The 24,396-nt window shown below is 50.4% G+C and overlaps 1 protein-coding gene across 1 annotated transcript; it reads left to right on the forward strand.

The window, feature by feature from the left end:
* Positions 1-6,649: 6,649 nt before the first annotated feature.
* On the forward strand, positions 6,650-19,290 carry NET1 (neuroepithelial cell transforming 1). The gene is made up of 10 exons (XM_034062885.1): positions 6,650-6,806; positions 10,953-11,060; positions 12,095-12,262; positions 13,025-13,087; positions 13,517-13,613; positions 13,728-13,804; positions 14,262-14,519; positions 14,996-15,166; positions 16,538-16,724; positions 17,484-19,290. Exons 1-10 carry the CDS (start codon positions 6,714-6,716, stop codon positions 17,873-17,875), a joined length of 1,614 nt encoding a protein of 537 aa, XP_033918776.1. The 5' UTR covers positions 6,650-6,713; the 3' UTR covers positions 17,876-19,290.
* Positions 19,291-24,396: the final 5,106 nt, after the last annotated feature.

Genomic DNA, 24,396 nt, shown 5'->3' on the forward strand with positions numbered 1-24,396 from the left:
GGCAGGAATTTATTAAGCACATTTTGATGCTTTAAAACTGAGTTATTTGTGCATTTCAGGTGAGGTTATGACCAGCTTTTTGAATGATTACATATGAAACGGCTTCATGCTCTCTTCACACTTCTGTAAGGTGTTGAGTGATTCATGGGAGGAAGCAGTGCTGTGTTTTCTAAAGGTGTGTGTGTGTGTGTATCTGGATGTTTGTTAGCAACTACATAAATACTTTTCACTCTGTAAGACAGGGAAGAGACAGATGTGATGGTGTATTTTACCAGAGGCAAAATGAAGCCAGACTGAGTAATGTGTAACAATCATGTCTCATCTCGATGGTGTTTTCTATTGGTTATGGGATGTCCTGGTAAGGCTTTAGGAGCAGGGATTTCACAAAGGAAGTGAAGGCACAGTGAGGTCCCTTTTGATGAACGTCCATGCTGTGTCCTCTCAAAGCCTTTACTCACTTTTTGGGACCAAACCTGTGAATACCACTCAGCCTGGATAGGAGTCAGGCCAAGAGTTGTACTAGTTCTGGCAGCAGAGACACTGATTCTAAAGCTGACAGTGACAGTCTCTCCTCAGAAAGCAGATAAACACTGATTATTATATGTTTTTAATGGAAAAATTACTAGGATAAAAAGAGGAGGCAGAGGGAGAATCCTCATGTGTCTGCATTCTTGATGGTCATCACTTGAAGCCATCCAGAAGCATCTTTCCATGGTCAGCATCCTCACAAGCAGCTTGGCTTCAGGGAAGGGACAACACAGTGTTCAAGGCCAGGTTGGACAGGGCTTGGAGCAACCTGGTCTGGTGGAAGTGGGTTGGAATTAGATGAGTTTTAAGATCCTTTCCAACCCAAACCATTCTATGATAGTATCTAACACAGCCTAAAGACCACCACTAAACACTGCAAGACGCTGCAGCGGTAACTCCTTCCTTTAGAATATATACCCACAAGCATTAAAGAAACACCAACAGTCCTTCCCCCTCCCAAATCCAACTGCTCCAGAGGACTTTTACAGGAATTTTATTGGCATGTCTGATCCGTGCAGGAACGTGCCCGTGCATACGGCACTGATTTGTCTTTGGAAACAGCCTTTGATCAAAACGAACATCTCTGGCATCGGCTCCAGACACGCAACACTTGGCACGTGAGCAGCTTGGGAGCTGAAGTCAACTGTAGCTTCTCGCTCCATTACTCTGTCGTTAAGGTGGATGTTGTGTTGAGTAACATCACATTGGATGGCTCCTGTTTGCTGGTGTTACATTCATATTCATAAGAGGGAAATTGCTTTTCTGGCCTGTGCACTGGTTGATGGTTGAGGTAACTTGTTTTCTGCAGAGGTCACAGGTTGTATTACAGTAAAATACATCTACACTGTGGATTGAGAGGGGTTTTTGTCTTGTACTTGTAAGTGTATAATGGAATTGAATGGCAGCTAATTATAGTAACCCCACCATCCAAAATAAATGCTGGATTCCAGACTGGCTTGTAAACCTTTCAGATGACCCAATAGTCTCTGGATGGGTCATAGCCTACTTTTGCTCATTTTCCAGAGTACAGTTCTGCATTTGGCTCTCAATATAAATATCTGGGAGTGGAATGTTAAACACAGCTCATGGAGAGTAAACAACTTTGTGTACCGGGGTCTGACTGCCCTGCTTGCATGAACAGGGATGGGAGGAGATCTTATTTATGCCTCTGGCAATCACATTTATGCCAGTTCTGGAGTGTTCTTCATGGTACCCTATATATAGTACAGGGAGAGTAGCTGTAAAGCAGGTTTTTAGGTGGATTTCAGTCCCTAGTAAATAGGATTTCAAACATACAGCAGTGGAAAGGAATATGCTCTGAGTGTGATGGATGCTTTCGTTTTCCCCGAGACTCGGAGCCGCCAAAGGGATTAAAATGTCGCAGGTTCTTTCTTTGAAGAAATTGAATCCAGATGTCAAGCACATTGGAGGGATCCAGGATCTGGGAAAACTGGGAAAACTGCCCGCTGAGGAATACCCCCCAGCCTCTGGGCTCAGTTAATGCACCAGCTCAAGTCTTTTCCTCTCTCCAGCCAGTGGTAGAACTGAGAACATTCATCGCTGGCTCTTGTCAGCAGCAGCAAACCTCCTTCTTGTGGGCTTAGGTATAAAATAAAGCAACCCTGAAGTGTCCTGGCTGATGGTTGGGGTTGTGTAACTTGGTCAGACCTGAGCTATGAGGATATTGAGGATGCTGTAATGATTCTCTTCCACTGATGGTAAGCTGAAAATCACAACCCAGACCTCCTAGGGTTCTGTATTAACTGTGTCTGCCTGCCCTTCTCATATGTGATTTATCATGGAATGGTTTGGGTTGGAAGGGACCTGGGAGCTCCTCCAGTTCCAACCCCTGCCACAGGCAGGGACACCTTCCACTGGAGCAGCTGCTCCAAGCCCCTGTATCCAACCTGGCCTTGAACACTGCCAGGGACGGGGCAGCCACAGCTTCTCTGGGCACCCTGTGCCAGCGCCTCAGCACCCTCACAGGGAACAGCTTCTGCCTAAGAGCTCAGCTCAGTCTCCCCTCTCTTGGGCAGGTTCAAGCCATTCCCCTTGGCCTGTCCCTACAGGCCCTTGTCCCAAGCCCCTCTCCAGCTTTCCTGCAGCCCCTTTAGGCACTGGAGCTGCTCTGGGGTCTCCCCTTCAGGAGCCTTCTCTTGTCCAGGCTGCTCCAGCCCAGCTCTCTCAAGCACTGCAAAGGGAAGAGGCAGGATGAGGTTATGAGTGCTGCCCACCCTGGACACCGGTGCTGGAGGAGATGTTCAGCTGTTGAGGAGCATTCCTACATGCCACGCTTGGCAACCCCTGGCACTAGCCAGATGCCATGTGTCACTTAAACAACTGAGTATTTTTAACTGTGAAAATGCGAAAACTTACATCAGTCTGGAATTATACCCTGGAATTTGGGTGCACATTTCCTTAGGAATTCATCATTTGTTAATCTAAAGTTTATTTGCTGATGCTTTGGGGCTGAAATAACAAAATGGCATGTCAGTACCCCAGAGAGCATTTTAATTTAGTAGCAGCCCAGAATAACTTGCAGGAGGAGGAATGTCCCAGGTATGAGGCTGCTGAGGACTCAAGGCAAAGAGCTCTGTGTAACAACAGTCCTCCCTTCTCTGTGGAAAAGAGAAACCAGGCTATAAATAAGAGTCAAACAATGAGGGCTGGGTAACTCCTGTCACTTGAACTCTTCCCAGCTCCCTTATTTGATAGTAGGATGGGAGTCACCAGGGTATTTTGCTCCTAGAAGTGAAAATCCTCCCTGAGTACAGGGGAGGAATGCTATTAATACCCATTGGCAGAGAGCAGGAAGAACTGGTCTGTTATCCAGTGCAGGGACCGGCTGGGCCACGTTCTCATGGCTTCAGGGCCACCACAGCATGGGCTGATCCCTGCCTGGAGGGCTAAAGGGAAGGGAAAGGCATGAAGGAGGCTGGGCCAGGGCAGAGGAGCTGGGTTGGACGGGGCTTAGAGCAGCCTGGTCTAGTGGAGGGTGTCCCTGCTGTGGCAGGGAGCATGGGGAAGGCAGAGGGAGATGGCCTTGAGTAGAAGAATACGGCCTGAGTTAGAGGGAAACTGATTATGGTATAGAATGTATAGAGTACAAATCCCAGCCCGATATGGGTTGGAAGGGACCTTAAAGCTCCTCCAGCTCCAACCCCTGCCATGGGCAGGGACCCCTTCCACTGGAGCAGCTGCTCCAAGCCCCTGTGTCCAACCTGGCCTTGAGCACTGCCAGGGATGGGGCAGCCACAGCTTCTCTGGGCACCCTGTGCCAGTGCCTCAGCACCCTCACAGGGAACAGCTTCTGCCTAAGAGCTCAGCTCAGTCTCCCCTCTCTTGGGCAGGTTCAAGCCATTCCCCTTGGCCTGTCCCTACAGGCCCTCGTCCCAAGCCCCCTCCAGCTTTCCTGCAGCCCCTTTAGGCACTGGAGCTGCTCTGGGGTCTCCCCTTCAGGAGCCTTCTCTTGTCCAGGCTGCCCCAGCCCAGCTCTCTCGGCCTGTGTCTTTGTTGCCTTTGCTGCACAAGGAACAATTCTTTCTTTTTCTCTTTGTTTTGGCTTTCCTCAGAGGGTTCCCCAGTACCACAGCCTTTTCAGGGTGGTTTGCACACTGCAGTGGTGTTTGCATTACAATTAACTTTACTAAAGGTCATACACTGCCTCTTGCATGTGTGGTAAGTAGAGCAGAGGCAGATAATGTGCAGGTATCATAATGTGCTCAGAGGTGCTCTAGGGCTGTAGGGATTACACTGCAGTAAAGAGGCCACCTTGGGCCTGGGGCACAGTTTTTCTACCCTTGTTGTATTCAGGCTTCTCCAGATGGGATCTCAGGGTGGCTTTTGCCTCCAAATGGCACTTAATGATCCATACAGATGCATCTAGTGCAAGGAAATCATCTTATCTCTTACAGGGGCAGCTGGGAACCACTTGTCTAAGGGAGGTTCTGGTTGCTTTAAGGCTTTACCCATCCTTTGCTTTGAAGGATGGGCAGTTGTCCATATAACCCCATGTGCCATGCCAGGAGGCAGACAGGGAGCCCTGTTGCCAGATGTTTCTACAGCATGACCTCAGTAGGCTGCATCAGCCCTGTTGCATCACCATGATGTAGGTATCCTCACAAGGTGTCACACAGAAGGTCAGGGAGTCCCTGTCTCGATGAATCATGTTCTTCTATGACAGGAGGTCCCTTCCCTGAGGGCTTATGATGGAGAAGGACTATGGAACACGTCACAGAAAACACATCACATGCTGTGGAGTGCTCTCGGATGCAGGACATGGTGTTCTGGTCCTACCAAGAAGCATTTAAATGCCACCTTTGTGTACGTGACTCTGCTTCATGCCTTCCCTCTTGGTTCCAGGCTGTTCATCCCTACTTTTAGGTGACTCAGCACAGCCTCTCACTGAAGAGAGATACCCTCTTTGGGGCCTGAATCTTTAATCATAGAATCATGGAATGGTTTGGGTTGGAAGGGACCTTACAGCTCCTCCAGCTCCAACCCTGTGCCACAGGCAGGGACAACTTCCACTGGAGCAGCTGCTCCAAGCCCCGTCCAGCACTTCCAGAGCCACGATTGACAAATGCTTGACCTTAGATCACAGGAAAAATGTGTGATACTCCCCCAAAATGATCAAAACCCAGTGGAAGGTTTTTCCTGTTCCATCCCTGTGCCCTTCTGTTGTCTTAAATTGGTTGACTTCAGTAATCCTAGAAGGATTTACCCATATGTGGAAGAGTCACAGCTTGTCCTTCCAACAAGAGCACAGAAACTCGCTGTATCCTGAGTTTCTCAGAATCCTGCAGGATGATCCTAAACCTCCTGCTCTTGCATCGCAGAGGTTACACAGGCACGGATGCGCTGAGAGCAGCTCTCCAGGGAAGAGAAGCAAATAAAGATTAAAACAAACCTAAACCGCCAGGGAATGGGACAGCAGGATGTTCCTGATCCCCACGGTGAAAACCCCACTGCAAACACCTCCTGCCTCCTCCAAGCAGCAGCTTGGTGAGCACAGGTAGGCAGCAACACAGCCCCCCTGCTCTCACCACATCAACTCAGTTTATTTTTACCAGCACAAGAGACCTTTTCTTTTGGAGATCTGTAGCAGTGCCAGGAATAATATGACTTGAGCAAACAAACACCAAACACAAACCTTTACATCTCCAGCCGGGCCTGCTGGGACAGGCTCCTCTGTTAGGAGAGGGGGAGAGGCTGAGCCCAGCCCCTGGCTACCCAAGCGGTGCCAGCACAACCTTTAAAGCACAGAGCAGACTGAAAAGCACAGGTCTAGACAAGCATTCTTCCCCTTTCTTGAGCAAGGAGGGCTGAGGCTGGTAAAAAACAACTTGTGGAGGCAAAGACGCTGTCAGGAGCGTGTCCCATGGGCACACTTGTGAGATGGTTGTAGGTGATGGGGGGTCCCAGTGCTGAAAGTGCCGGCACCAAAACAGAGGGAGAAAGCCCCCCAGAATAAACCACACTTTTAGCTTTATAGAGTCATGGAATCAAACAGGTTGGAAACAACCTTTAAGTTCATCAGGGCCAAGTGCTGCCCAGCACTGCCAAGGCCACCACTAACCCATGGCACTGAGGGCCTCGGCTACACCGGGTGTGAACACTTGCAGGGATGGTGACTGCAGCCCTGCCCTGGGCAGCCTGTTCAGTATCTGAAAGGGGCCTATAGGGATGTCAGAGAGGGACTCTTCATCAGGGACTGTACAGACGGAAGAGGGAATGGCTTGAACCTGCCCGAGGGGAGACTGAGCTGAGCTCTTAGGCAGAAGCTGTTCCCTGTGAGGGTGCTGAGGCGCTGGCACAGGGTGCCCAGAGAAGCTGTGGCTGCCCCATCCCTGGCAGTGTTCAAGGCCAGGTTGGACACAGGGGCTTGGAGCAGCTGCTCCAGTGGAAGGGGTCCCTGCCCGTGGCAGGGGTTGGAGCTGGAGGAGCTTTAAGGTCCTTCCAATACAAACCAGTCTGGGATTCTATGAAATACGGACTGGGAACGGGGCACCCCCCCCGTGCTGCCGGTGGGCGGGGCATAGAGCCGGAGGGGGCGTGGTCTCTACCGTAGCCCCGCCCCTTGCGGTGAGGTGGCTGCGCGGCCGGCCGGCGGGCGCAGAGCGGCGATGAGCCCGGGTTGAGGTGACTGCGGGGCTGGGGCTGAGGGGACTCCGCGTCCTGCGGCCATGGTGGCTCACGATGAGCTCGGGGGGCTGCTGCCCATCAAAAGGACTATCCGGGTGATCGACGCGCAGAACCAGTCCTTCAGGGAGCAGGAGGTGAGCTGGGGACCGGGGAAAGGGGTGGTGGAGGGGGAAGAAGGGGGTTTGGGGCTTCCCCCCGCGCTCAGCGCCTGAGGGGAGGCGGTCATCCCCTCAGTGATTTGTTAATGTATATATATGTATTTCCTTTTAAAAGACACTTTTCGTAGCGCCTGGGGGAGTGGGAGCAGGGAGCAGACCCCGAGCTCCTGACCCCACTCTTCCCAATGCGATTTGCATTAAGAAATCGCTAGTTGCTCCATCGGCTCTTTCCACTGACAGGATTTTTCCTCAGGATGTGCTTGATGGCTGCATAAACCATTAAAAACACATAAATCCCGGGGATTGGGGTGGGTTTTTTTGAAGTATTGTTATTTTTATCATGCGTTGTTATGTAGATAGCAATAATTGCATTCCTGGTTGATGCTCGCATCCCTCCTGCTGCGACAGGAGGCAAAAGGTCGGCAACCAGGTAGGGACCGGCTGCCCTGGGCAGGGCTTTAGTGCCGAGATCAGCGGTGAAATGAGGTGGGGAAGGGAAAACAGAGGCGGTTCCACACAGCTCGGGGGCTTCTGAGGGCTTTGGGCTCGTCAAACCCTGCCTTTCAAACAGCCAAACTTGGGCAATCTCATTGTGCGAAAGGGGAACCAGATGTTGGGAGAGGAATAACATGAACCAGATTGCTTCAAGGAGAGCAAATCGGCTCTAAGTCTTAAAACGTGTATTTTCTGTAGGGTATAACCAGTACCTGAGTTAAACTTGGGTCTGGGCTTGAGTCATGGCTCTTCAACCAGCACAGTATCAGTGCCAGGTACTGAGTCGCTATCGCTTTGGTTGCAAAGAGCCGGTTGGATATGGGAATGGGCTGTAATCTCCTACCAAGGTGTCAAACCAGAGCCTGGTTGTTCACTTTGAGTACTGAGAGCAGAGCTTGAGCTTCAGCAATCCCCTTGCATATGAATCTTCAGTCAGGTGATGATTTCTGGCTGGAGCTGGTGACTAAAATCCCTTTTGGCTTCTTTGGCCGCATAGGAAAAGTTTGGCTGCGCGTGGTTGTTTGCTTTGTCACCGTGTTTAGTGGTGTGGGACAGGCACGTAGGACATTGCTCTCTAGTAAGTGATCCTTGTAAAACCCACTAATTATTACCCAGCACGAGGGGAAAGGTTGGAGCTGCTGCTGAATGGGCATTGCTCAAAAGCAGATCCTGGGTTTCTTTCCAGTGAGATGCAGGCCTTTCACAATGAGAGTTAACCTACACATGGAGAAATTCCACCAGTGGGAAGTGTTGCCTTCAAATTTAGCTTTTTGTGTGTGTAATATATTTATATTCACTTCTAATAAAGAGCCTCCTGGGGAAAAAAAGAAGTAATTCCACATGGAAGCGGTGCTGGTGGACTCGTTGGGCTTTTAATCAGTGCGTAACACCACCATTTTGTTACAGGAACCTTGCAGGCTTCACTCTAATCTGGGCTCCTGGAAGTAAGACACGGTGGAGACAGGGCAATCATTGTTTCAAGTAAAAACTCCAGCCAGAGCCAAAGTTATCCATAGCATGAACCGCTCCGAGTCTCAGCTTACAGCCAGGCTGGCTGTAAGGGGAGTCCATGACCTCAACCTGAAATGCAGATCGCAGGGAAGGTGAAGTTTCTAAGAAGAGGGGTTTTTTTTTCCTCCCTTGGATCAAACAAGAAGGAAACGAAGAAGAAACAGATGCTTGGTTTTGGCAGTCAAGCTGTTTGTGTCTGAGCACTCGCAGAACAGAAAGTGGGATTTGCTTAAGAGAGGGGAAATGGCCTTTTGCTCAGTGAATTTACAGCATACACAAGTCTTTCTGTTGGCCAGACACCCCAGGGAGGCACATTGCATGTACAGAAATCCCTCTGGTTATGTCTGATCTGTGTGAAATTCCTCCTTCCTCAAGGCAGAGGAGGGCTCCTCGGAGCACTGCGCCCTCCTCTTATAAGAGAGCAGTGTTTTCCCATCAATCCCATCTTTGCACATCTTGCTATGTATCAACTGCTCAGCAAAGTGGTGATTTATAATCCCAGGGAGCCCTTGTGTCCCAAAGAGAGAGGCTGGAATGCCTCCAGCCAGACCTTGTGCATATGCATGTGTCACTTCAGCCCAGCGCAGATGTGGGGGAAGGCATTCACACATGTCCCTCCGCACAGATAGTGTGACATGGCAGCTCCAATCTGGCAGGGCTGCAGGGTTGACCCCCTTACCAGCGAGCTGTGAAAGGCTGTACAAGCATCCTAAAGCCCTGAGGTTTCTTGCTATTCATTTTCAGTGCCACATTTTTTCTTTGCCATGCTATTTATATCACTGGCCTTGACAGAGCTGTGTGTGGCTTATGTCTGTGTGTTTTCTGCTTACATTCCTGCTGTGTCTTAAGCCTCTCTTGGCTTGTATCCCTTTATTCTAGTACACCGATATGTTGTTTTCCAGAAGTAAATCACCTTTCCTTTCCCTCCACTCTGAAATGTCTGCAATTCATTAGTTTCTTTGTTTTCTTTTGAGCCAGGCCTGACTTTCCATCCTTCTGCATAATCCTTTTCCTGACTGACTCTGTCTGGAGCCTCGTGGTTGGCAAAGAAAAGCAAGACTGCAGTTCCCAGTGCTTTACCTAAACTCAGCTCAAGGCTGAGGACTCTTAAAGCTTTCCACAGTACCCTCATAGTTCTGAGGGCTTTAAGCACAGCTTTGAACACACTTTATGCTGTGCCAAGAGGTCTTTCTGTCTTGCATCACTCATATACTGTTTCTTTTCATGTTTCCCCCCCACCCCTGCAACTTTGAAGGCTTAAATCAGTGTGAGCTCAGCTCCTCTGTTGCCTAACACTGCGTGTAGGCAGACAGAGCGACGGCCGCTCCTCGGGTCATGTTGCTGAAATCAGATCCTACTTACAGAGCTTTTCTGCTTCCTCAGTCTCCTGACTGGAATCCAGCTCTGTGTGTTCTTACTCCCCTTATTTTGGTTTCCAGCAGTTGTCACTTCACACAGAAGCAAAGAGTTTGGGGCACCAAACAGGAGCGGAGATGGAGACAGCAGACAGCTTGTCCAAAGCCATTGTCTCCATCTTTGCCTTTGGATATGTGAGAGGAGATACTGAAATGTGATTAACCAAAGCTGCGTAATGGTAAAACTTGTACTGAAAGGAACTCAAAAAAGAGTCTGTTTCCATCAACTGAAATGAATTTCACGCTAAGAAATTCCTTGTGATGATGAGTCACATCCAACCATCTGCCAGATATGGAAGGGCACCAGGGCACCTTGTCCAGCCTTTCCCTATCCTTAAGCTCTGAGTCCATATTTCCCTGGCTTCCCACTGTGCACACCTTTCCTGTACAGTCCTTCCAACACAGTACTACTGATACGAGCTACATATAGTTGCCAGCATAGGTTTCAAAAGTGATGTAAGCTCAAGCATCAGGAGGTTTCTGTGGGGCGTTTCCTCTTTCTTGGCAGCATTTTGGTCAGCACAGAACTGAAAACGCTCTGGGTTCCCAGCAGGGATTAGTGGTGTAGAAAAGCAGAAGCTCTGTCTTTCAAATCTAAATAAGTATAAGAAAAATGGTGATGACTTGTGGGGCGTGAAGGGAGAGTCAGGAGCGGAGAAGAAGCTTTGGAAACTGAGTGGTTTAAACTCTATCTACTTCATGTGTTCGTGTCCCTCGCAGGAATGTTCAGCATGTGGCCATTTGCTGTTTGTTACAATAGCTTCTGGGCTCTGACTGCTTCTTTTCTCTCCATAATCAGATGGAAAAAACACATTCTTTCTACAAAGGAAGACATGATAGAATGGAGGAGCTCATCACAGCTCCATCTTTAGCTGACAGGCACTTGCCTTGTGGAGGAAAATGCTTCAGTCTATTTATGTTCAGACCATAAGAGTCCCTATTCGAGCCCTTTTTTGACTTCTGACTAATATATGTGTTATCTTGTCTCTTTCACTGGGCAAAGTGTTCGCAGTTTAATTGCTGCCTTCCATTTCAGACAAATATTTACAGCCTCTGCTTTCCTTGCAAGATGAATGGCTACTTCAAACCACCCTCTTTGCTGTGTTCCCCACTCCTTCATGCTTTTTAAACCTCCCTGGGCAGCTTGAGAAATTCAGTGGGAGTCACAGGCAGTACAATTTGTTCTCTGCTTTATTTACAGGAGCCAAGCAACAAGAGGGTTCGGCCTTTAGCACGGGTCACATCCCTGGCAAACTTGATCTCTCCTGTAAGAAATGGTGCTGTGCGGCGCTTCGGGCAGACCATACAGGTAAAAACCAAAGCTTTCTAGTCATAGAATCATGGAATGGTTTGTGTTGGAAGGGACCTTAAAGCTCCTCCAGCTCCAACCTCTGCCACAGGCAGGGACACCTTCCACTGGAGCATCTTGCTCCAAGCCCCTGTGTCCAACCTGGCCTTGAACACTGCCAGGGATGGGGCAGCCACAGCTTCTCTGGGCACCCTGTGCCAGAGCCTCAGCACCCTCACAGGGAAGAGCTTCTTCTATAGTTCTAGAAGCCTCAAAGACATGGGGAAGGAGGTTTTACCTCCATACTGCCTGTATGGAGGTAAAACAGGCACTGGGTTTTCAAAGTGTCTCTTGAAAATCCACTATATAGACTCATAGAATCAAGTAGGTTGGAAAAGACGAAGGACACAAAGCTTATTTGGGACTTAGGGAATGAAGAAGAGTTCAAGAGTTCAGAGGTAGCTTGTGGGATAATCAGGTTATTAAGCAATAAAAATGTTAAACTGATTCAGATAGAGGGAATTAGTTGACAAACTGTTCCAGCGCTTGAGATAGGTGCATTGGAGCACGTGCACTGACCCTACTGCTCAGAGATGTTTCACTCATGTTACAGAAGTGTTGTCTAAGGAACACTAACTCCATGCATGCAGATAAGAGAGTTTCTGTGCCTGGGTTCTAGTAGTAACCATGCAGATCATGAGAGCAAAGTTCAAGTGGCTCCTGATTACCCCCTAATAGGTAGAATTATGTTCCTACTTTATTTACTTCCTCATACCTTGGAAATCAACCCAAGCTTTACATTCCCATCCTCCTCCCAAGTGCTGCTGCTGGATCAGTGCAGGGAGAGGTGCATGGAAAACCTTGGCAATCTCAGGGCTTTCTCAGCAGCTTGATTAGTGTTCCTTTATCTAAGGAAAAGTGTCTGGGTGTGTTTTCCTGTCCTGCACAACAGAGGAGATTGGGAGGGGTATGGGTAATACTGTAATACTCCTGTACTTCTGAAACGTTGGCTCTATGCATTCTTTTAACTCTCTTTGTTTTCTTAATCCCTGCAGTCGTTTGCCCTCCGCAGTGAGAGCAAATCTCCTGGCTGTGCCCAGAAGTCATGTAGCAGATCTGCTGCTCCTACTCCTCCTAAAAGAAGAAACAGTGTTCTTTGGTCTGAGATGTTAGATGTCAACATGAAAGAGTCCCTGAGCACCAAAGAAATCAAGCGCCAGGAGGTACAATATCCCTTAAGCAGCAGGACTGGGATAGGCAGTTGGCTTTGGCTGTTTCTTGGTGGGGAAAGGAGTAATGAGCATCTGTGGGTGGCTATATCTCCCTGTACACCTCTTGTTTCTAAACCATTAGATTTATTTCTACATTAGTCATGGGAAAAGGTAGATTTCTCTCTCTGGAGTCTCCAGGGAGTCCATCTCCCCAGTTTGACCCTTCAGAGATGCCAAACTCTTCCCACAGGGGTGCTCAGCATTGCTGAAATTCAAGACCCAGCCGCACTGGTTGCTTTGCAGCAGACCCTAAGTCAGGTTCCTTGTAAAGCAAGCTGTCTTAAAGCTCTTGACAATTGGTTGAAAGCCAAATAGCAAGGCCTTGGCTTGCCTTTTTCCTGTAGTTCTTAGACAAATCTTCTAGTGACAACACAGAAGCTGACTAAAGGGATTTGACCTCTGTGGTTTTCTGGGGTTTGTTCTTTTTCATACTTGCCTGTGTAAAAGCAGTGATTTAAAAGGCACTACTATTTAATTTGGCTTGTGCACGAGCCTCAGAGCTTTCACACAGTTGTAACTTTGCTTTCTGGGAGCTGGGAAAGCCAGCAGATTTACTAGAGGTTGTTGTGCCCAGGTGGCATACAGTGAATCAGATGGCAAACCTCCCCCTCGTTCAAGCTGCAGAGACAGGATGTACTTTATGTGAGCTGAGAAGCTCTTCTAGAAGAAAACTAGGAATAAAAATCACTTCCTAATCTATCACTTTCTTCACAGGCAATCTATGAAATGTCCAGGGGAGAACAGGACCTAATCGAAGACCTGAAGCTTGCCAGAAAGGTGAGTGGGTTGTTTTCCCTGCATTCAGTAGTCAGATAATAATGTGGTTTCTTTACACCTTCAAACATTACACATGAACTTTATCAGGCTCAGAATCCACACTTGGAAGGCTGGCCTGGGAAGTTGACGTGAGCAATCCTATGGCAGTGATTTGCTTGCAGCAAAGCCAACCATAAAAGGATTGTTCTTTGCAACCCTGCAGAGCCATTTGGGGGTTCCCTCTCCTGGATGAGAACAGCTCAGACAGGAAAGTCCTTTTCCTGTGAAGGTCTTGAAACCTTCATATAGAGGGGAATCTTGTGGCAATCAAAGCTGATGTTACTGTGGGCTTCACTTCATATCTGCCCTGATATATCCCCTCATATTTAATTTGTCAGCTTTTAGACTCAGGAGATCTGAATATATTCTAATACTGTCATTCTTTGCCAGGCCTATCATGATCCCATGCTGAAACTCTCCATCATGTCTGAGGAGGAGCTCACTCACATCTTTGGTGACTTGGATTCTTATATTCCTCTGCATGAAGGTAAGAGCAACAGGATCATTTCACAGTGTGCTGCCTAAGAGTTAAACTCTTTCTTGTGTTAGAGCAGCTTACTGGGGCATTGTTGCAACTGCTATTTTTGTGTTTGAATTCCAGACTTGTTGGCAAGTTTAGGAGAAGCGACAAAACCAGATGGAACAGTGGAGCAGATTGGGCCCATTCTTGTGAAGTGGGTGAGTACATAGAGAGAGAGTAGGCTAAAAATGAGCTTAAAGAACATGTAAGCTAAAAGCTGGGAGCTTTTGTGGCCTTGAGTGAAAGATTGAAACGGAAATCCTGGCTGCACTGAAAACAATGGGACCCTGTCAGCCATAAGGGCCCCGATTTCACTCTTGAGACTTGGGCTTGTGTGACTGCAATTAGTTGCTGATTTATGTTTGAAATTACTATATCTTCTGGACTGTTTGTCACTAATGTGATTGCAGTCGTGTTATCGCTGCTAATCTCCAACATCTGAACTTCAAAGGCCTCGTGTGCCTTGTTCTACTCACAAAAGACTAGCTACATATACAAGATAGTCTGTTAGATATTGCAGCAAGGGAAGTAGAACTCCCCAGGCTTGACACGTTAATGTGATTTGCCTTTCCTACATGGAATTTAACTCTGGGATATCGTTCTATTCTCCTGCAGTTACCACGACTCCATGCCTACAAAGGTTACTGCAGCAATCAGCTGGCAGCCAAAGCACTTCTGGATCAGAAGAAGCAGGACAGGAGGGTGCAGGACTTCCTTCAGCGCTGCCTTGAGTCTCCTTTCAGCCGCAAGTTGGACCTTTGGAGCTTCTTGGACATTCCTCGAAGTCGGCTTGTCAAATACCCACTGCTCCTGAAAGAGATCCTGAGGCACACTCCCAAAGACCATCCCGATATCCAGATTCTGGAAGAAGCTGTAAGTAACAGTGATTTCATGATCCCTGTTCTCATGTAAGCATCTCATCATAAAAGACTTGATGATCTGAAAGGTCTTTTCCAACCTGGTTGATTCTATGATTATACCTGGACATGCATTCCCTGAGCATTAAGGGAAGCAAACACATGATATATGTAAACATCTACCTTTAGACTGCCACTGTTGGGCTTTGCAGGTTGTATTTGAACTTCATATATAGTGTTTTCCTGGTGCTCAGATTAGAAAACACCTGTTTCAGCTTGTCCATCCTGGATGGTGAGGTTTGGGGGGGATTAGAAAGCTTTCTAAAACCCTCAGCAACCTTGTGGGGTGGTTTTCTTGGTGGATGCAAATCAGTGACTGCAACAAGCCAAGTAAGAGATCAGTCCCCATGGATTCCATCATCTGGCATCCTTAAATAGGGAAGATGCACAAACAAAGGTAGCTATTTGATGGTTTGTTATTTTGATTTATAGATATCTATAATCCAAGGAGTCCTCTCCGACATCAACCTGAAGAAGGGCGAGTCAGAGTGCCAGTATTACATTGACAAGCTGGAGTACCTGGATGAGAAGCAGAAGGACCCCAGGATTGAGGGCAGCAAAGCCTTACTGTGCCATGGGGAGCTGAAGAATAAAAACGGACATGTAAGTCCCTCACGTTCATGGTGATTAATTCCCAGGTTTGAAAACCTTCCCTCAGAGGTACTTAAAGTGATTGTCTATTCTAGCAGGACCAGGAGCATTTCCATCCTTCAGGTTAGTTTAGACAATTAGCTAAGTATAAAAAGCAGAAGAGAAAGCACCTGATGGCAGCTCGCATTGCAGAGTGTAAGGAAGGGAAAGTTTCCTGCTGACAGCTTTACAATTGGCCTCCAGAAGCTGGAAAATAATTAGCACAGAATTACCATAGAAAGTGTGCTCTGTGCCCAAGCACTCCATCAAAAGGGATTTCCTGCTGGCTGTTTACTTTCAGGTGCTCTGACATTCCCCATTATGAGCCCTGGCTCACAGCTCTTCCAAACAAAAGTGTTCCTGCAAAAGCCTGTTTGGCTTGGAGATGAACTGCCAGAAGTTTATCTCCTGCTGCAGCAGCTCTGAAAGACCCTGTTCTGCTCCAGGGTTTGCTGCCTTTTGTCCTGGCTTGCAGCAGTAACCTCGTTGTAAACATCAAATCTTTTCTGTTTTCTTTATTTTTCTATTGTTGGTTGGGGTCAGGTTCTTTTTGTTTCATTTGGCCACTACATTTGTATACACATGAAGCATTCAGGGCCCCCAGGGATGTGGAGCTGTTGGAGTAAGTCCAGAGGAGGCCACAGAGGTGCTGCAAGGGCTGGAGCAGCTCTGCTCTGGAGCCAGGCTGAGAGAGCTGGGCTGGGCCAGCCTGAACAAGAGAAGGCTCCTGAAGGGGAGACCCCAGAGCAGCTCCAGTGCCTAAAGGGGCTGCAGGAAAGCTGGAGAGGGGCTTGGGACAAGGGCCTGTAGGGACAGGCCAAGGGGAATGGCTTGAACCTGCCCAAGAGAGGGGAGACTGAGCTGAGCTCTTAGGCAGAAGCTGTTCCCTGTGAGGGTGCTGAGGCGCTGGCACAGGGTGCCCAGAGAAGCTGTGGCTGCCCCATCCCTGGCAGTGTTCAAGGCCAGGTTGGACACAGGGGCTTGGAGCAGCTGCTCCAGTGGAAGGGGTCCCTGCCTGTGGCAGGGGTTGGAACTGGAGGAGCTTTAAGGTCCCTTCCAACCCAAACCTGTCTGGGATTTTGTGTTATCAGAAAAGATTCTGCTTCTGGTCATCCTATTCCTGGCATCTGTAAATCATAATTCACTTTAAGGGTCTTTAAAATAACAAACCTGTTGGTGTAAATGTGGTCTCTGCCAAGGCTCTACATTGCTGCAACAGGAAACTCGGGAAGTTAGCATAGGTGAGACTCCACATAATGTGGCCTTGAATCCCAGAGGGGGTGTGACAGCTCTGAATGCAAAGTATTATGCTTTGCTCATATTCAAATGTATTTTCTCTTCCAGAAACTCTATGTCTTCCTCTTCCAAGACATCCTGGTTTTGACCCGGCCGGTCACTCGCAATGAGCGTCAGGCCTACCAAGTGTACAGGCAGCCCATCCCTGTCCAGGAGCTGCTCCTGGAGGACCTGCAGGATGGAGATGTGAAAATGGGAGGATCCTTCCGAGGAGCCTTTGGCAATTCTGATAAAGGTACACAGCAAACCAGTCCATCTGCATGGGAATGTGTTGGTGAGCGATTGGTGAGGAATGCTTGAGGGATCTGGGGGGTTCAGATGGAGAAGAGAAGGCTCAGGGGGGACCTGATGGCTCCCTACAAGTGCCTGCCAGGAGGATGGAGCCAGGAGGGGCTGGGCTCTGCTCCCAAGGAACAAGGGATGGGACAAGAGGAAACGGCCTCAAGCTGCACCAGGGCAGGTTTAGATGGAGCTGAGAAACAATTCCTGCCCCACAGGGTGCTCAGGCATTGGAACAGGCTGCCCAGGGCAGGGCTGCAGGCACCGTCCCTGCAAGTGTTCACACAGCATGGAGACGAGGCCTCAGTGCCATGGGGCAGTGGTGGCCTTGGCAGTGCTGGGAATGGTTGGGCTGGATGAGCTTAAAGGGCTTTTCCAACCTGGTTTATTCTATGATTATACTTGAGCACAAATCCCCATGGGCTGAGGTTTCTTTACGGTATCAGCCACATGTTAACATCTACCTTTAGACTGTCAGTGCTGTGCTTAGCTATGTATTTAGTATCCATGAACTTCATACACAGTGTTTTGCTGGTGCTCAGATTAGGAAACACCCATTTCAGCGTGTCCATGCTGGGCTGTGGGGTTTGGGCTTGGTTCTGGTGGGGTTTGGATGCTTTCCCTGCAGCAGAGCAGCTCAGGTCTCCTGTCTAGCAATGCAATCTCTAAATATTGAGCTTGAAACTAATCTGCTGCTTCCTATGTTTATCCTCAGCTAAAAATATCTTCCGAGTTCGCTTCCAAGATCCCTGCCCAGGCCAGTCCCACACGCTGCAGGCCAACGATGTCTTCCACAAGCAGCAGTGGGTGAACTGCATCCGAACAGCCATCGCTCCCTTCCAGCGGACTGCAGCCACAGCCGAGCTCAAGGAGCTGCCGGAGCTGAGTGAGGAGCTGGAGGAGAACAACCCCTCCGTGCCCAACATCAGAGCCCAGAAGAGGCAGTCTGGCATATCCGAGATGGAGCTGGACGAAAGCACATCCGAGTGTGGCTCCATCCTGGACTCGGAGGAAGGCAAGGGAGGGAAAGCACAGAGATCATCGACTGGGCACAGGACAACGAGGGAGAAGCAGCTCAGTGCAAAGCGGAAAGAGACACTGGTGTGAAGGGGCCCAGCACCATCCTGCTGGAGGACTGTTTATTTATAAATACTGTGTACATTTTCCTATGTGAGCATGATTGGATTCACTCTGCTGAGCAGGACATTCTTGATGGTGTAATGGCAGCTACTGGTATACAGTTAACACTGTTGAGCTGGAGTCTGGTTTTACCAACACGGCCACTTTGAGCCTGGTTTTAAAGCTGGGAGGGATTCAGAAACCTGCTTATGGCAGACTGGAGGAGCAGACTTGGCTTTCTGGAAGCTTGCTGTTTGAGGCTGAAAACCAGTCAAGCTGAAGCAGAAGCATGGGATGGCAGCACATCCCTGGGCAGGGGCATTGGAGCCACACACAGGAGTCCTCCTGAAGGGCGCTCAGAACCTGAATTCCCATTTTCTCCTTGCCGTGGTCCCCAGAATCCAACTTTCCCATGGTAGAAAAGCAAAACCAGACCCCAGGTTCAACAGGGTTTCAATTTACCTACTGGAATCTTTCATCTTCCTGTGTCCTTTGTACATTCCTCATTTCCACTCTCGGAACCTGCCAGCTATTTAATTGTTCTGTAGTAGTTTTGTTCAAGTTTGGGGGGGTTATTTTGGTTTTCTCTGTGTTTTTTCCCTTTTTTTTTACTTTTGTATTTTGTTGTGGTTCACACTTGGCATTTCCTTTCAAGTACTTGATCCTTTTCTGGGGTGTGCGTGGCAACACATCACCCCACACTTCCATGGGGCACTGATGAGCTGGTGGCTGAGAGGAGACACTCAACCTACCCATCACAGTGAGCCACAAAGGCTTCTGTTTGCCCTGGACTACTGAAAGAGAACTGCATTGCTGGGGTGTAGGAATGGTTTAGGCAACGTCGTGTAAAGGGTTTGGGGAGGGAAGAGGAGCAGCAACTAGAGGGGAATAGCAGGGAGTGAAGGTAGATTTACTTTTGTTACCGTTGCCTTTTGGAAATGAAATGCCTCTCCCAGGGAGGCAGGACTGGAGGCAACCAAGGGGTTATTGCATGTGGTAGAAAGGTAGAGAAGAGGAAGTGAAGCTGAGGTGTAAAGCCAGAGGAGATGGAGGTTGTATATACTCATAATGGCAACACTGCCATGTTCTAGAGGTCCAAAGATTTGTGTAAGAGATGCACTGCAAAGGGTTGTAGGAAACGAAGTGGTGACAGCTTCGAGCACAGCCAACAACAGGTCCTTCACCTGGTCCTTCCTGCCCTTCAACCAGTGAGGACAGTGGTCCAGCATCCCCATCCCTGAGCATCACCCAAAACTGGGCTTGAGGAGCTGTCTCTCACAGGCAGAGGGTGTGTGCCTGTGCTGCTGGGATGGAGCAGGGTGTACATAGACACGCACGTGTGGTTCTCTGTAAATGTCTTGTACAGTTTGAGTGCCAAGTACATTAAACTCCTGAGAGCCTCACGCCTGCCTCGACTCAGTCACTGCGGGGAGGGACGTGCTCAGGGCTCTGCTGCACACGAGGTGCCTGCCCCATCCCTGGCAGTGTTCAGGGATGGGGCTTGGAGCAGCTGCTCCAGTGGAAGGTGTCCTTGCCAATGACAGGGGTTGGAGCTGGAGGAGCTTCAAGGTCCCTTCCAACCCAAACCATTCCATGACACCAGGTGTGAGCAGCCACCACCCTTGTAGAACAGGGCTCTGCTGCCTGACTCACTGCAGCTCTTGCAGCACCTTGCTGGGGTAGAAGGGAGCGGTGCGGATACTCCTTGTTCTCCTGGGGCACTGAAACCTCCTTGCCATGGAAAACCAACCACTCCTTGCTTTGCAGATAGAAATCCTCCTGGATCAACCTTCAGACTGGGCACAAAGGGGGCTCCCCTCTGCTGGGACAGCTTCTGTTATAGCACCCAGTTATCAGCACCACAGTAAACCCATCAGCTCTCCCAGGAAGCTGCTGCCTGATCATGTAGGGGGGCGTTTGGGCAGGGCAGCAGCTCCTGGATGGAGCCCCATGTCCATTCCTTCAGCCTGGCATCGCTTCCCAGGCTCCCACTGCATCCCAGTGCCCAGGGAAGGCACAGCTCAGGCTGCAGGGATGGAGTTCAAGGCTGAGCTTTGAGCTGGAGGGGCCTCAGCCCTGTCCAAGCAGGGAGAAACTGGAGAAAAGCCTGGAAGAAACAACCCAGATGTCAGGGAGCTGCAGGAGCTCATCCCAACCGGAGAGGAAATCCTGCAGAGCGCCTGCTTATCCTCATGTGCGTCAGGCTGGGGCTGAGCCTTTGTCTCCTCATCCAGTAGCCAACAGCAGATCAGCCAAAAACCTGATTTCCCCCTAAAAGTCGGTTCCCCCCCCTCGTCTCCTGGTGGTTCCTATCCCAGATTGTCCCTCCGGCAGGAATGTGCAGCCCGCAGCCTCTGCAGCTCCAGACTAAACAAGACGGGTTTTCCTGGTTCCTCCCATGCTGAACTCCAGACCTGCAACTGCTGAGCCAAGACCCCACAATCTGTGTGGGGGGGACCTGGGATGCAGAGGGGGGAGATTCCTGAAAGCCAAGAGGGACATGGGCCCCACTGAGCCCCTGTGGCCTTGGCTGCAGCATCCTCCCTGTTGTATCCAAAGGGAAAGGGAAGGTGCCCATACCCAGGGGATGTGTGGGCACCTCCACCTTGGGTAAGCAGATCCCTGGATCCATATTTGCCTTTAGGGATCCCCACCCAGGCTGGGTGCTGTGTGTGGGATGGAGCCAACCCCTCCCAGGTCATAGGTGCGACTGTCCTGGAGCTGGGCTAGAGTGGGGTGAATCCATCCTTCTTCCAGTCACAGTGGAAAAGGTCCCAGAGTGGGATTGGGATCCCGTTGCTTGGCCTGGAAAAGCCTGGCATTAGGAGCTACCCAGTGCTGGCAATGGGTGCTGGGCATGGGGAGGTGATGGGTGCTGGCAATGGGTGCTGAGCATGGGGAGGTGATGGGTGCTGGCAGTGGGTGCAGGGCATGGGGAGGTGATGGGTGCTGGCAGTGGGTGCTGGGCATGGGGAGATGATGGGTGCTGGCAGTGGGTGCTGGTCATGGGGAGGTGATGGGTACTGGCAATGGGTGCTGGTCATGGGGAGGTGATGGGTGCTGGCAATGGGTGCTGGTCATGGGGAGGTGATGGGTGCTGGCAATGGGTGCTGGTCATGGGGAGGTGATGGGTGCTGGCAACGGGTGCAGGTCATGGGGAGGTGATGGGTGCTGGCAATGGGTGCTGAGCATGGGGAGGTGATGGGTGCTGGCAGTGGGTGCTGGGCACAGGGAGGTGATGGGTGCTGGCAGTGGGTGCAGGTCATGGGGATGTGATGGGTGCTGGCAATGGGTGCTGGGCACGGGGAGGTGATGGGTGCTGGCAATGGGTGCTGGGCATGGGGAGGTGATGGGTGCTGGCAATGGGTGCTGGGCACGGGGAGGTGATGGGTGCTGGCAATGGGTGCTGAGCATGGGGAGGTGACGGGTGCTGGCAATGGGTGCTGGACACGGGGAGGTGATGGGTGCTGGCAATGGGTGCTGGTCATGGGGAGGTGATGGGTGCTGGCAATGGGTGCTGGTCATGGGGAGGTGATGGGTGCTGGCAATGGGTGCTGGTCACAGGGAGGTGATGGGTGCTGGCAGTGGGTGCAGGTCATGGGGAGGTGATGGGTGCTGGCAATGGGCAAGCAGATCTCCCAGCATCTCCCACCTTCACTCAGCACCAAGGAGCACCCGGCACAGCTCAACCCCTTCACACTGGATCCCAAACTTCACACCCTGCTATTCCCTGGAGACACCCACGGCCACCATGGGATCATTCCCAAGCGCATCCCGTTTTCCACATTAATCCCATTGCAATTCACGCTGTGGTTCCTCCCCATCCCCAGCACATCTGGGCCCCACAGAGGATCCTGATTTCCCAGTTTCCCTCTCCGCCTCCAACTTTCCCTTTTTCCATTAATTCATCCACCTCCCCCTCCTCCTTGTCTGCAAATGCAAACCCAGACATCGCTGAGCACATCTGCACACATCTGGGCTCGCCACAAGGCAGGATAATCCCACTGGATGCATTAAACCATATGGGTTGGGGGGGGTTGTAGCCATTACCTGGATCAGGCTGCTCAAAGCCAGAATGGAGCAATCCCACCTGGAAAACACCACGTGAGGTTTCATCATTGGCTGCTTGTACCCTCCTTTGTCAAAGCATCACCCATCCACATGGAAACATCCCGGGAATATGGGATGCCAAAGGAGCCGTCAGTGGTGGCTGCGTGCTCCTGCCTCCCACTGTGGTGGCCTCACTGCATTCTAGTCCCATCCCAGAACCCATCTCGGGTGTCACCAATAGGACTGGGACAAACATGGGATTCTATGGGATAATTGGAAGTTTGATTGGGTTCATTATCCCGCTATGGTAATGAGGGTGTTGTTAAGCACAGATACAATTAAGGGCTGGCTTGAGCTTCTCCCAGAGCAAACACAGGAGGTGATGGGTGCTGGTGATAGGGGGGTGATAGAGAGGTGATGGGTGCTGGTGATGGGGAGGTGATGGGTGCTGAGGATGTGGAGTTGGTGGGTGCTGGTGATGTGAAGGTAATGGAGAGATAATGAGTGCTTGTGATGAGCAGGTGGTGTGGAGGTGATGGGTGCTGGTCATGGGTAGATGACAGGGAGGTGACGGGTGCTGGCAATGGGTGGTGGTCATGGGGAGATGATGGGTGCTTGTTATGGGAAGGTGTTGGAGGGGTAATGGGTGCTCATGGGAGGTGATGGGTGCTGGCAATGGAGAGGCAATGGGGAAGCAGATCTCCCACCATCTTCCATCTTCACTCAGCACCAGTGACACCCAGCACAGCTCAACCCCTTTACCCTTCCCCAAGTGACCCCATGTCGTGCCCCCCCCCCCCCCAGCTCCCTCTCCTTTAGAGCTCAAACACCCCCCATAGCTTGAACCAACCCCCATAGCCTTGAGAACCCCCCATTAACCATAGGCATTCCCTTCTCCCAGCTGGCTCCCAGTCAGGCCCCTCCTGCTGGCTCCCTGCTCCTCTCCCCATGGCTCCTTCCCAGCATTCCTGATCCCATCTCCCTAAAGCTGGAGCAGAACGTGGGCAATGAGACAGACAAGTGGGAGCAGCTCCTTGCGCAAGAGGAGGTGCTGGGACCTCCCCTGCCCGCGGGGCTCTGCCTCTCACCAGACTGGTTCCAGCACAGCTCAGCCAATTCCTGCTGGGAACAGCAGTGATTCAATGCCCAGTGTTCTCCTCAACCCCTCCCAGACCTCATCCCACCTGGAGGCCTCGTTTCCCACGTGTTCCTCAGTTGTCCCATGGTTGGGTTCTGGTTTGGGATCTTGTCTCTGAATCCCACAGGTTTGGTTCCTCACTGGGTTAAACTGGGGGAAATTGGTGCTGTTTGGAAGGTCACTTGACTGTTATGGGGACATAGGAAAGAGGGAAGGATGGATGGATGGATGGATGGATGGATGGATGGATGGAAGGATGGATGGATGGATGGATGATGGATGGATGGATGGATGATGGATGGTCGGATGGATGGATGGATGGATGGTGACGTGGTATCATGGTCTAGTGGGAGGAATCTCAGCCCATCACAGGGGTTTGGAACTGGATGATCTTAAGGTCCTTTCCAACCCAAACCAGTCTGTGATTCTATGACTCTATGGATGGATGGAGAGACATGTAGATGAATGGCAATGTATGGATGGAAGGACAGATGCATGGATAGGTGGTTGGAAGGATGGATGGATGCTTGACTGAATGGATGGATGGATAGATAAATGACAAAGCAGTTGGGTGCATGGATGCACATATGGATGAATGGTTGGATGGATGGATGGATGATGGATGGTCAGATGGATGGATGGATGGATGGATGGATGGAAGGATGGATGGATGATGGGTGGATGATCATAGAATCATAGAATAGTTAGGGTTGGAAAGGACCTCAAGATCATCCAGTTCCAACCCCCCTGCCATGGGCAGGGACACCTCACACTAAACCATATCACCCAAGGCTCTGTCCAACCTGGCCTTGAACACTGCCAGGGATGGAGCATACGGATGGATGGATGGATGGATGGATGGATGGATGATGGATGGATGATGAATGAATGAATGAATGATGGGTGGATAATGGATGGATGGATGGATGGATGGATAGATGGACGGATGGATGGATGGACAGAGAACTAACCCCTGCCAGGGATGGAGCATTCGGATGGATGGATGGATGATGGGTGGATGATGGATGGATGATGGACGGATGGACAGATGGATGGAAGGACGGCTGGACAGAGAACTAACCCCCACCATCTGTCCCTGCCCCCTCCTTGCTGTGAGGGATGAGTAAAACCCTCACATCACATTGAATGGGGTGACCCTCCCTCAGCCCCAGGTTAACCCCTGCACACCTGGGGCAGGACCTACACCTCCGCTCCTGCCCCTCCTCTTGCACCACCTCATCGGCTGCCCTGGGGGGGCCTTGGGAGGTGTCGGAGCTGACTCAGGTCTCCATCAGCACCGAGCACATCAGCTCCGGGCAGC

The sequence above is a fragment of the Melopsittacus undulatus genome, chromosome 5 (genome assembly GCF_012275295.1).
Source record: "Melopsittacus undulatus isolate bMelUnd1 chromosome 5, bMelUnd1.mat.Z, whole genome shotgun sequence".
NCBI lineage: Eukaryota > Metazoa > Chordata > Aves > Psittaciformes > Psittaculidae > Melopsittacus > Melopsittacus undulatus.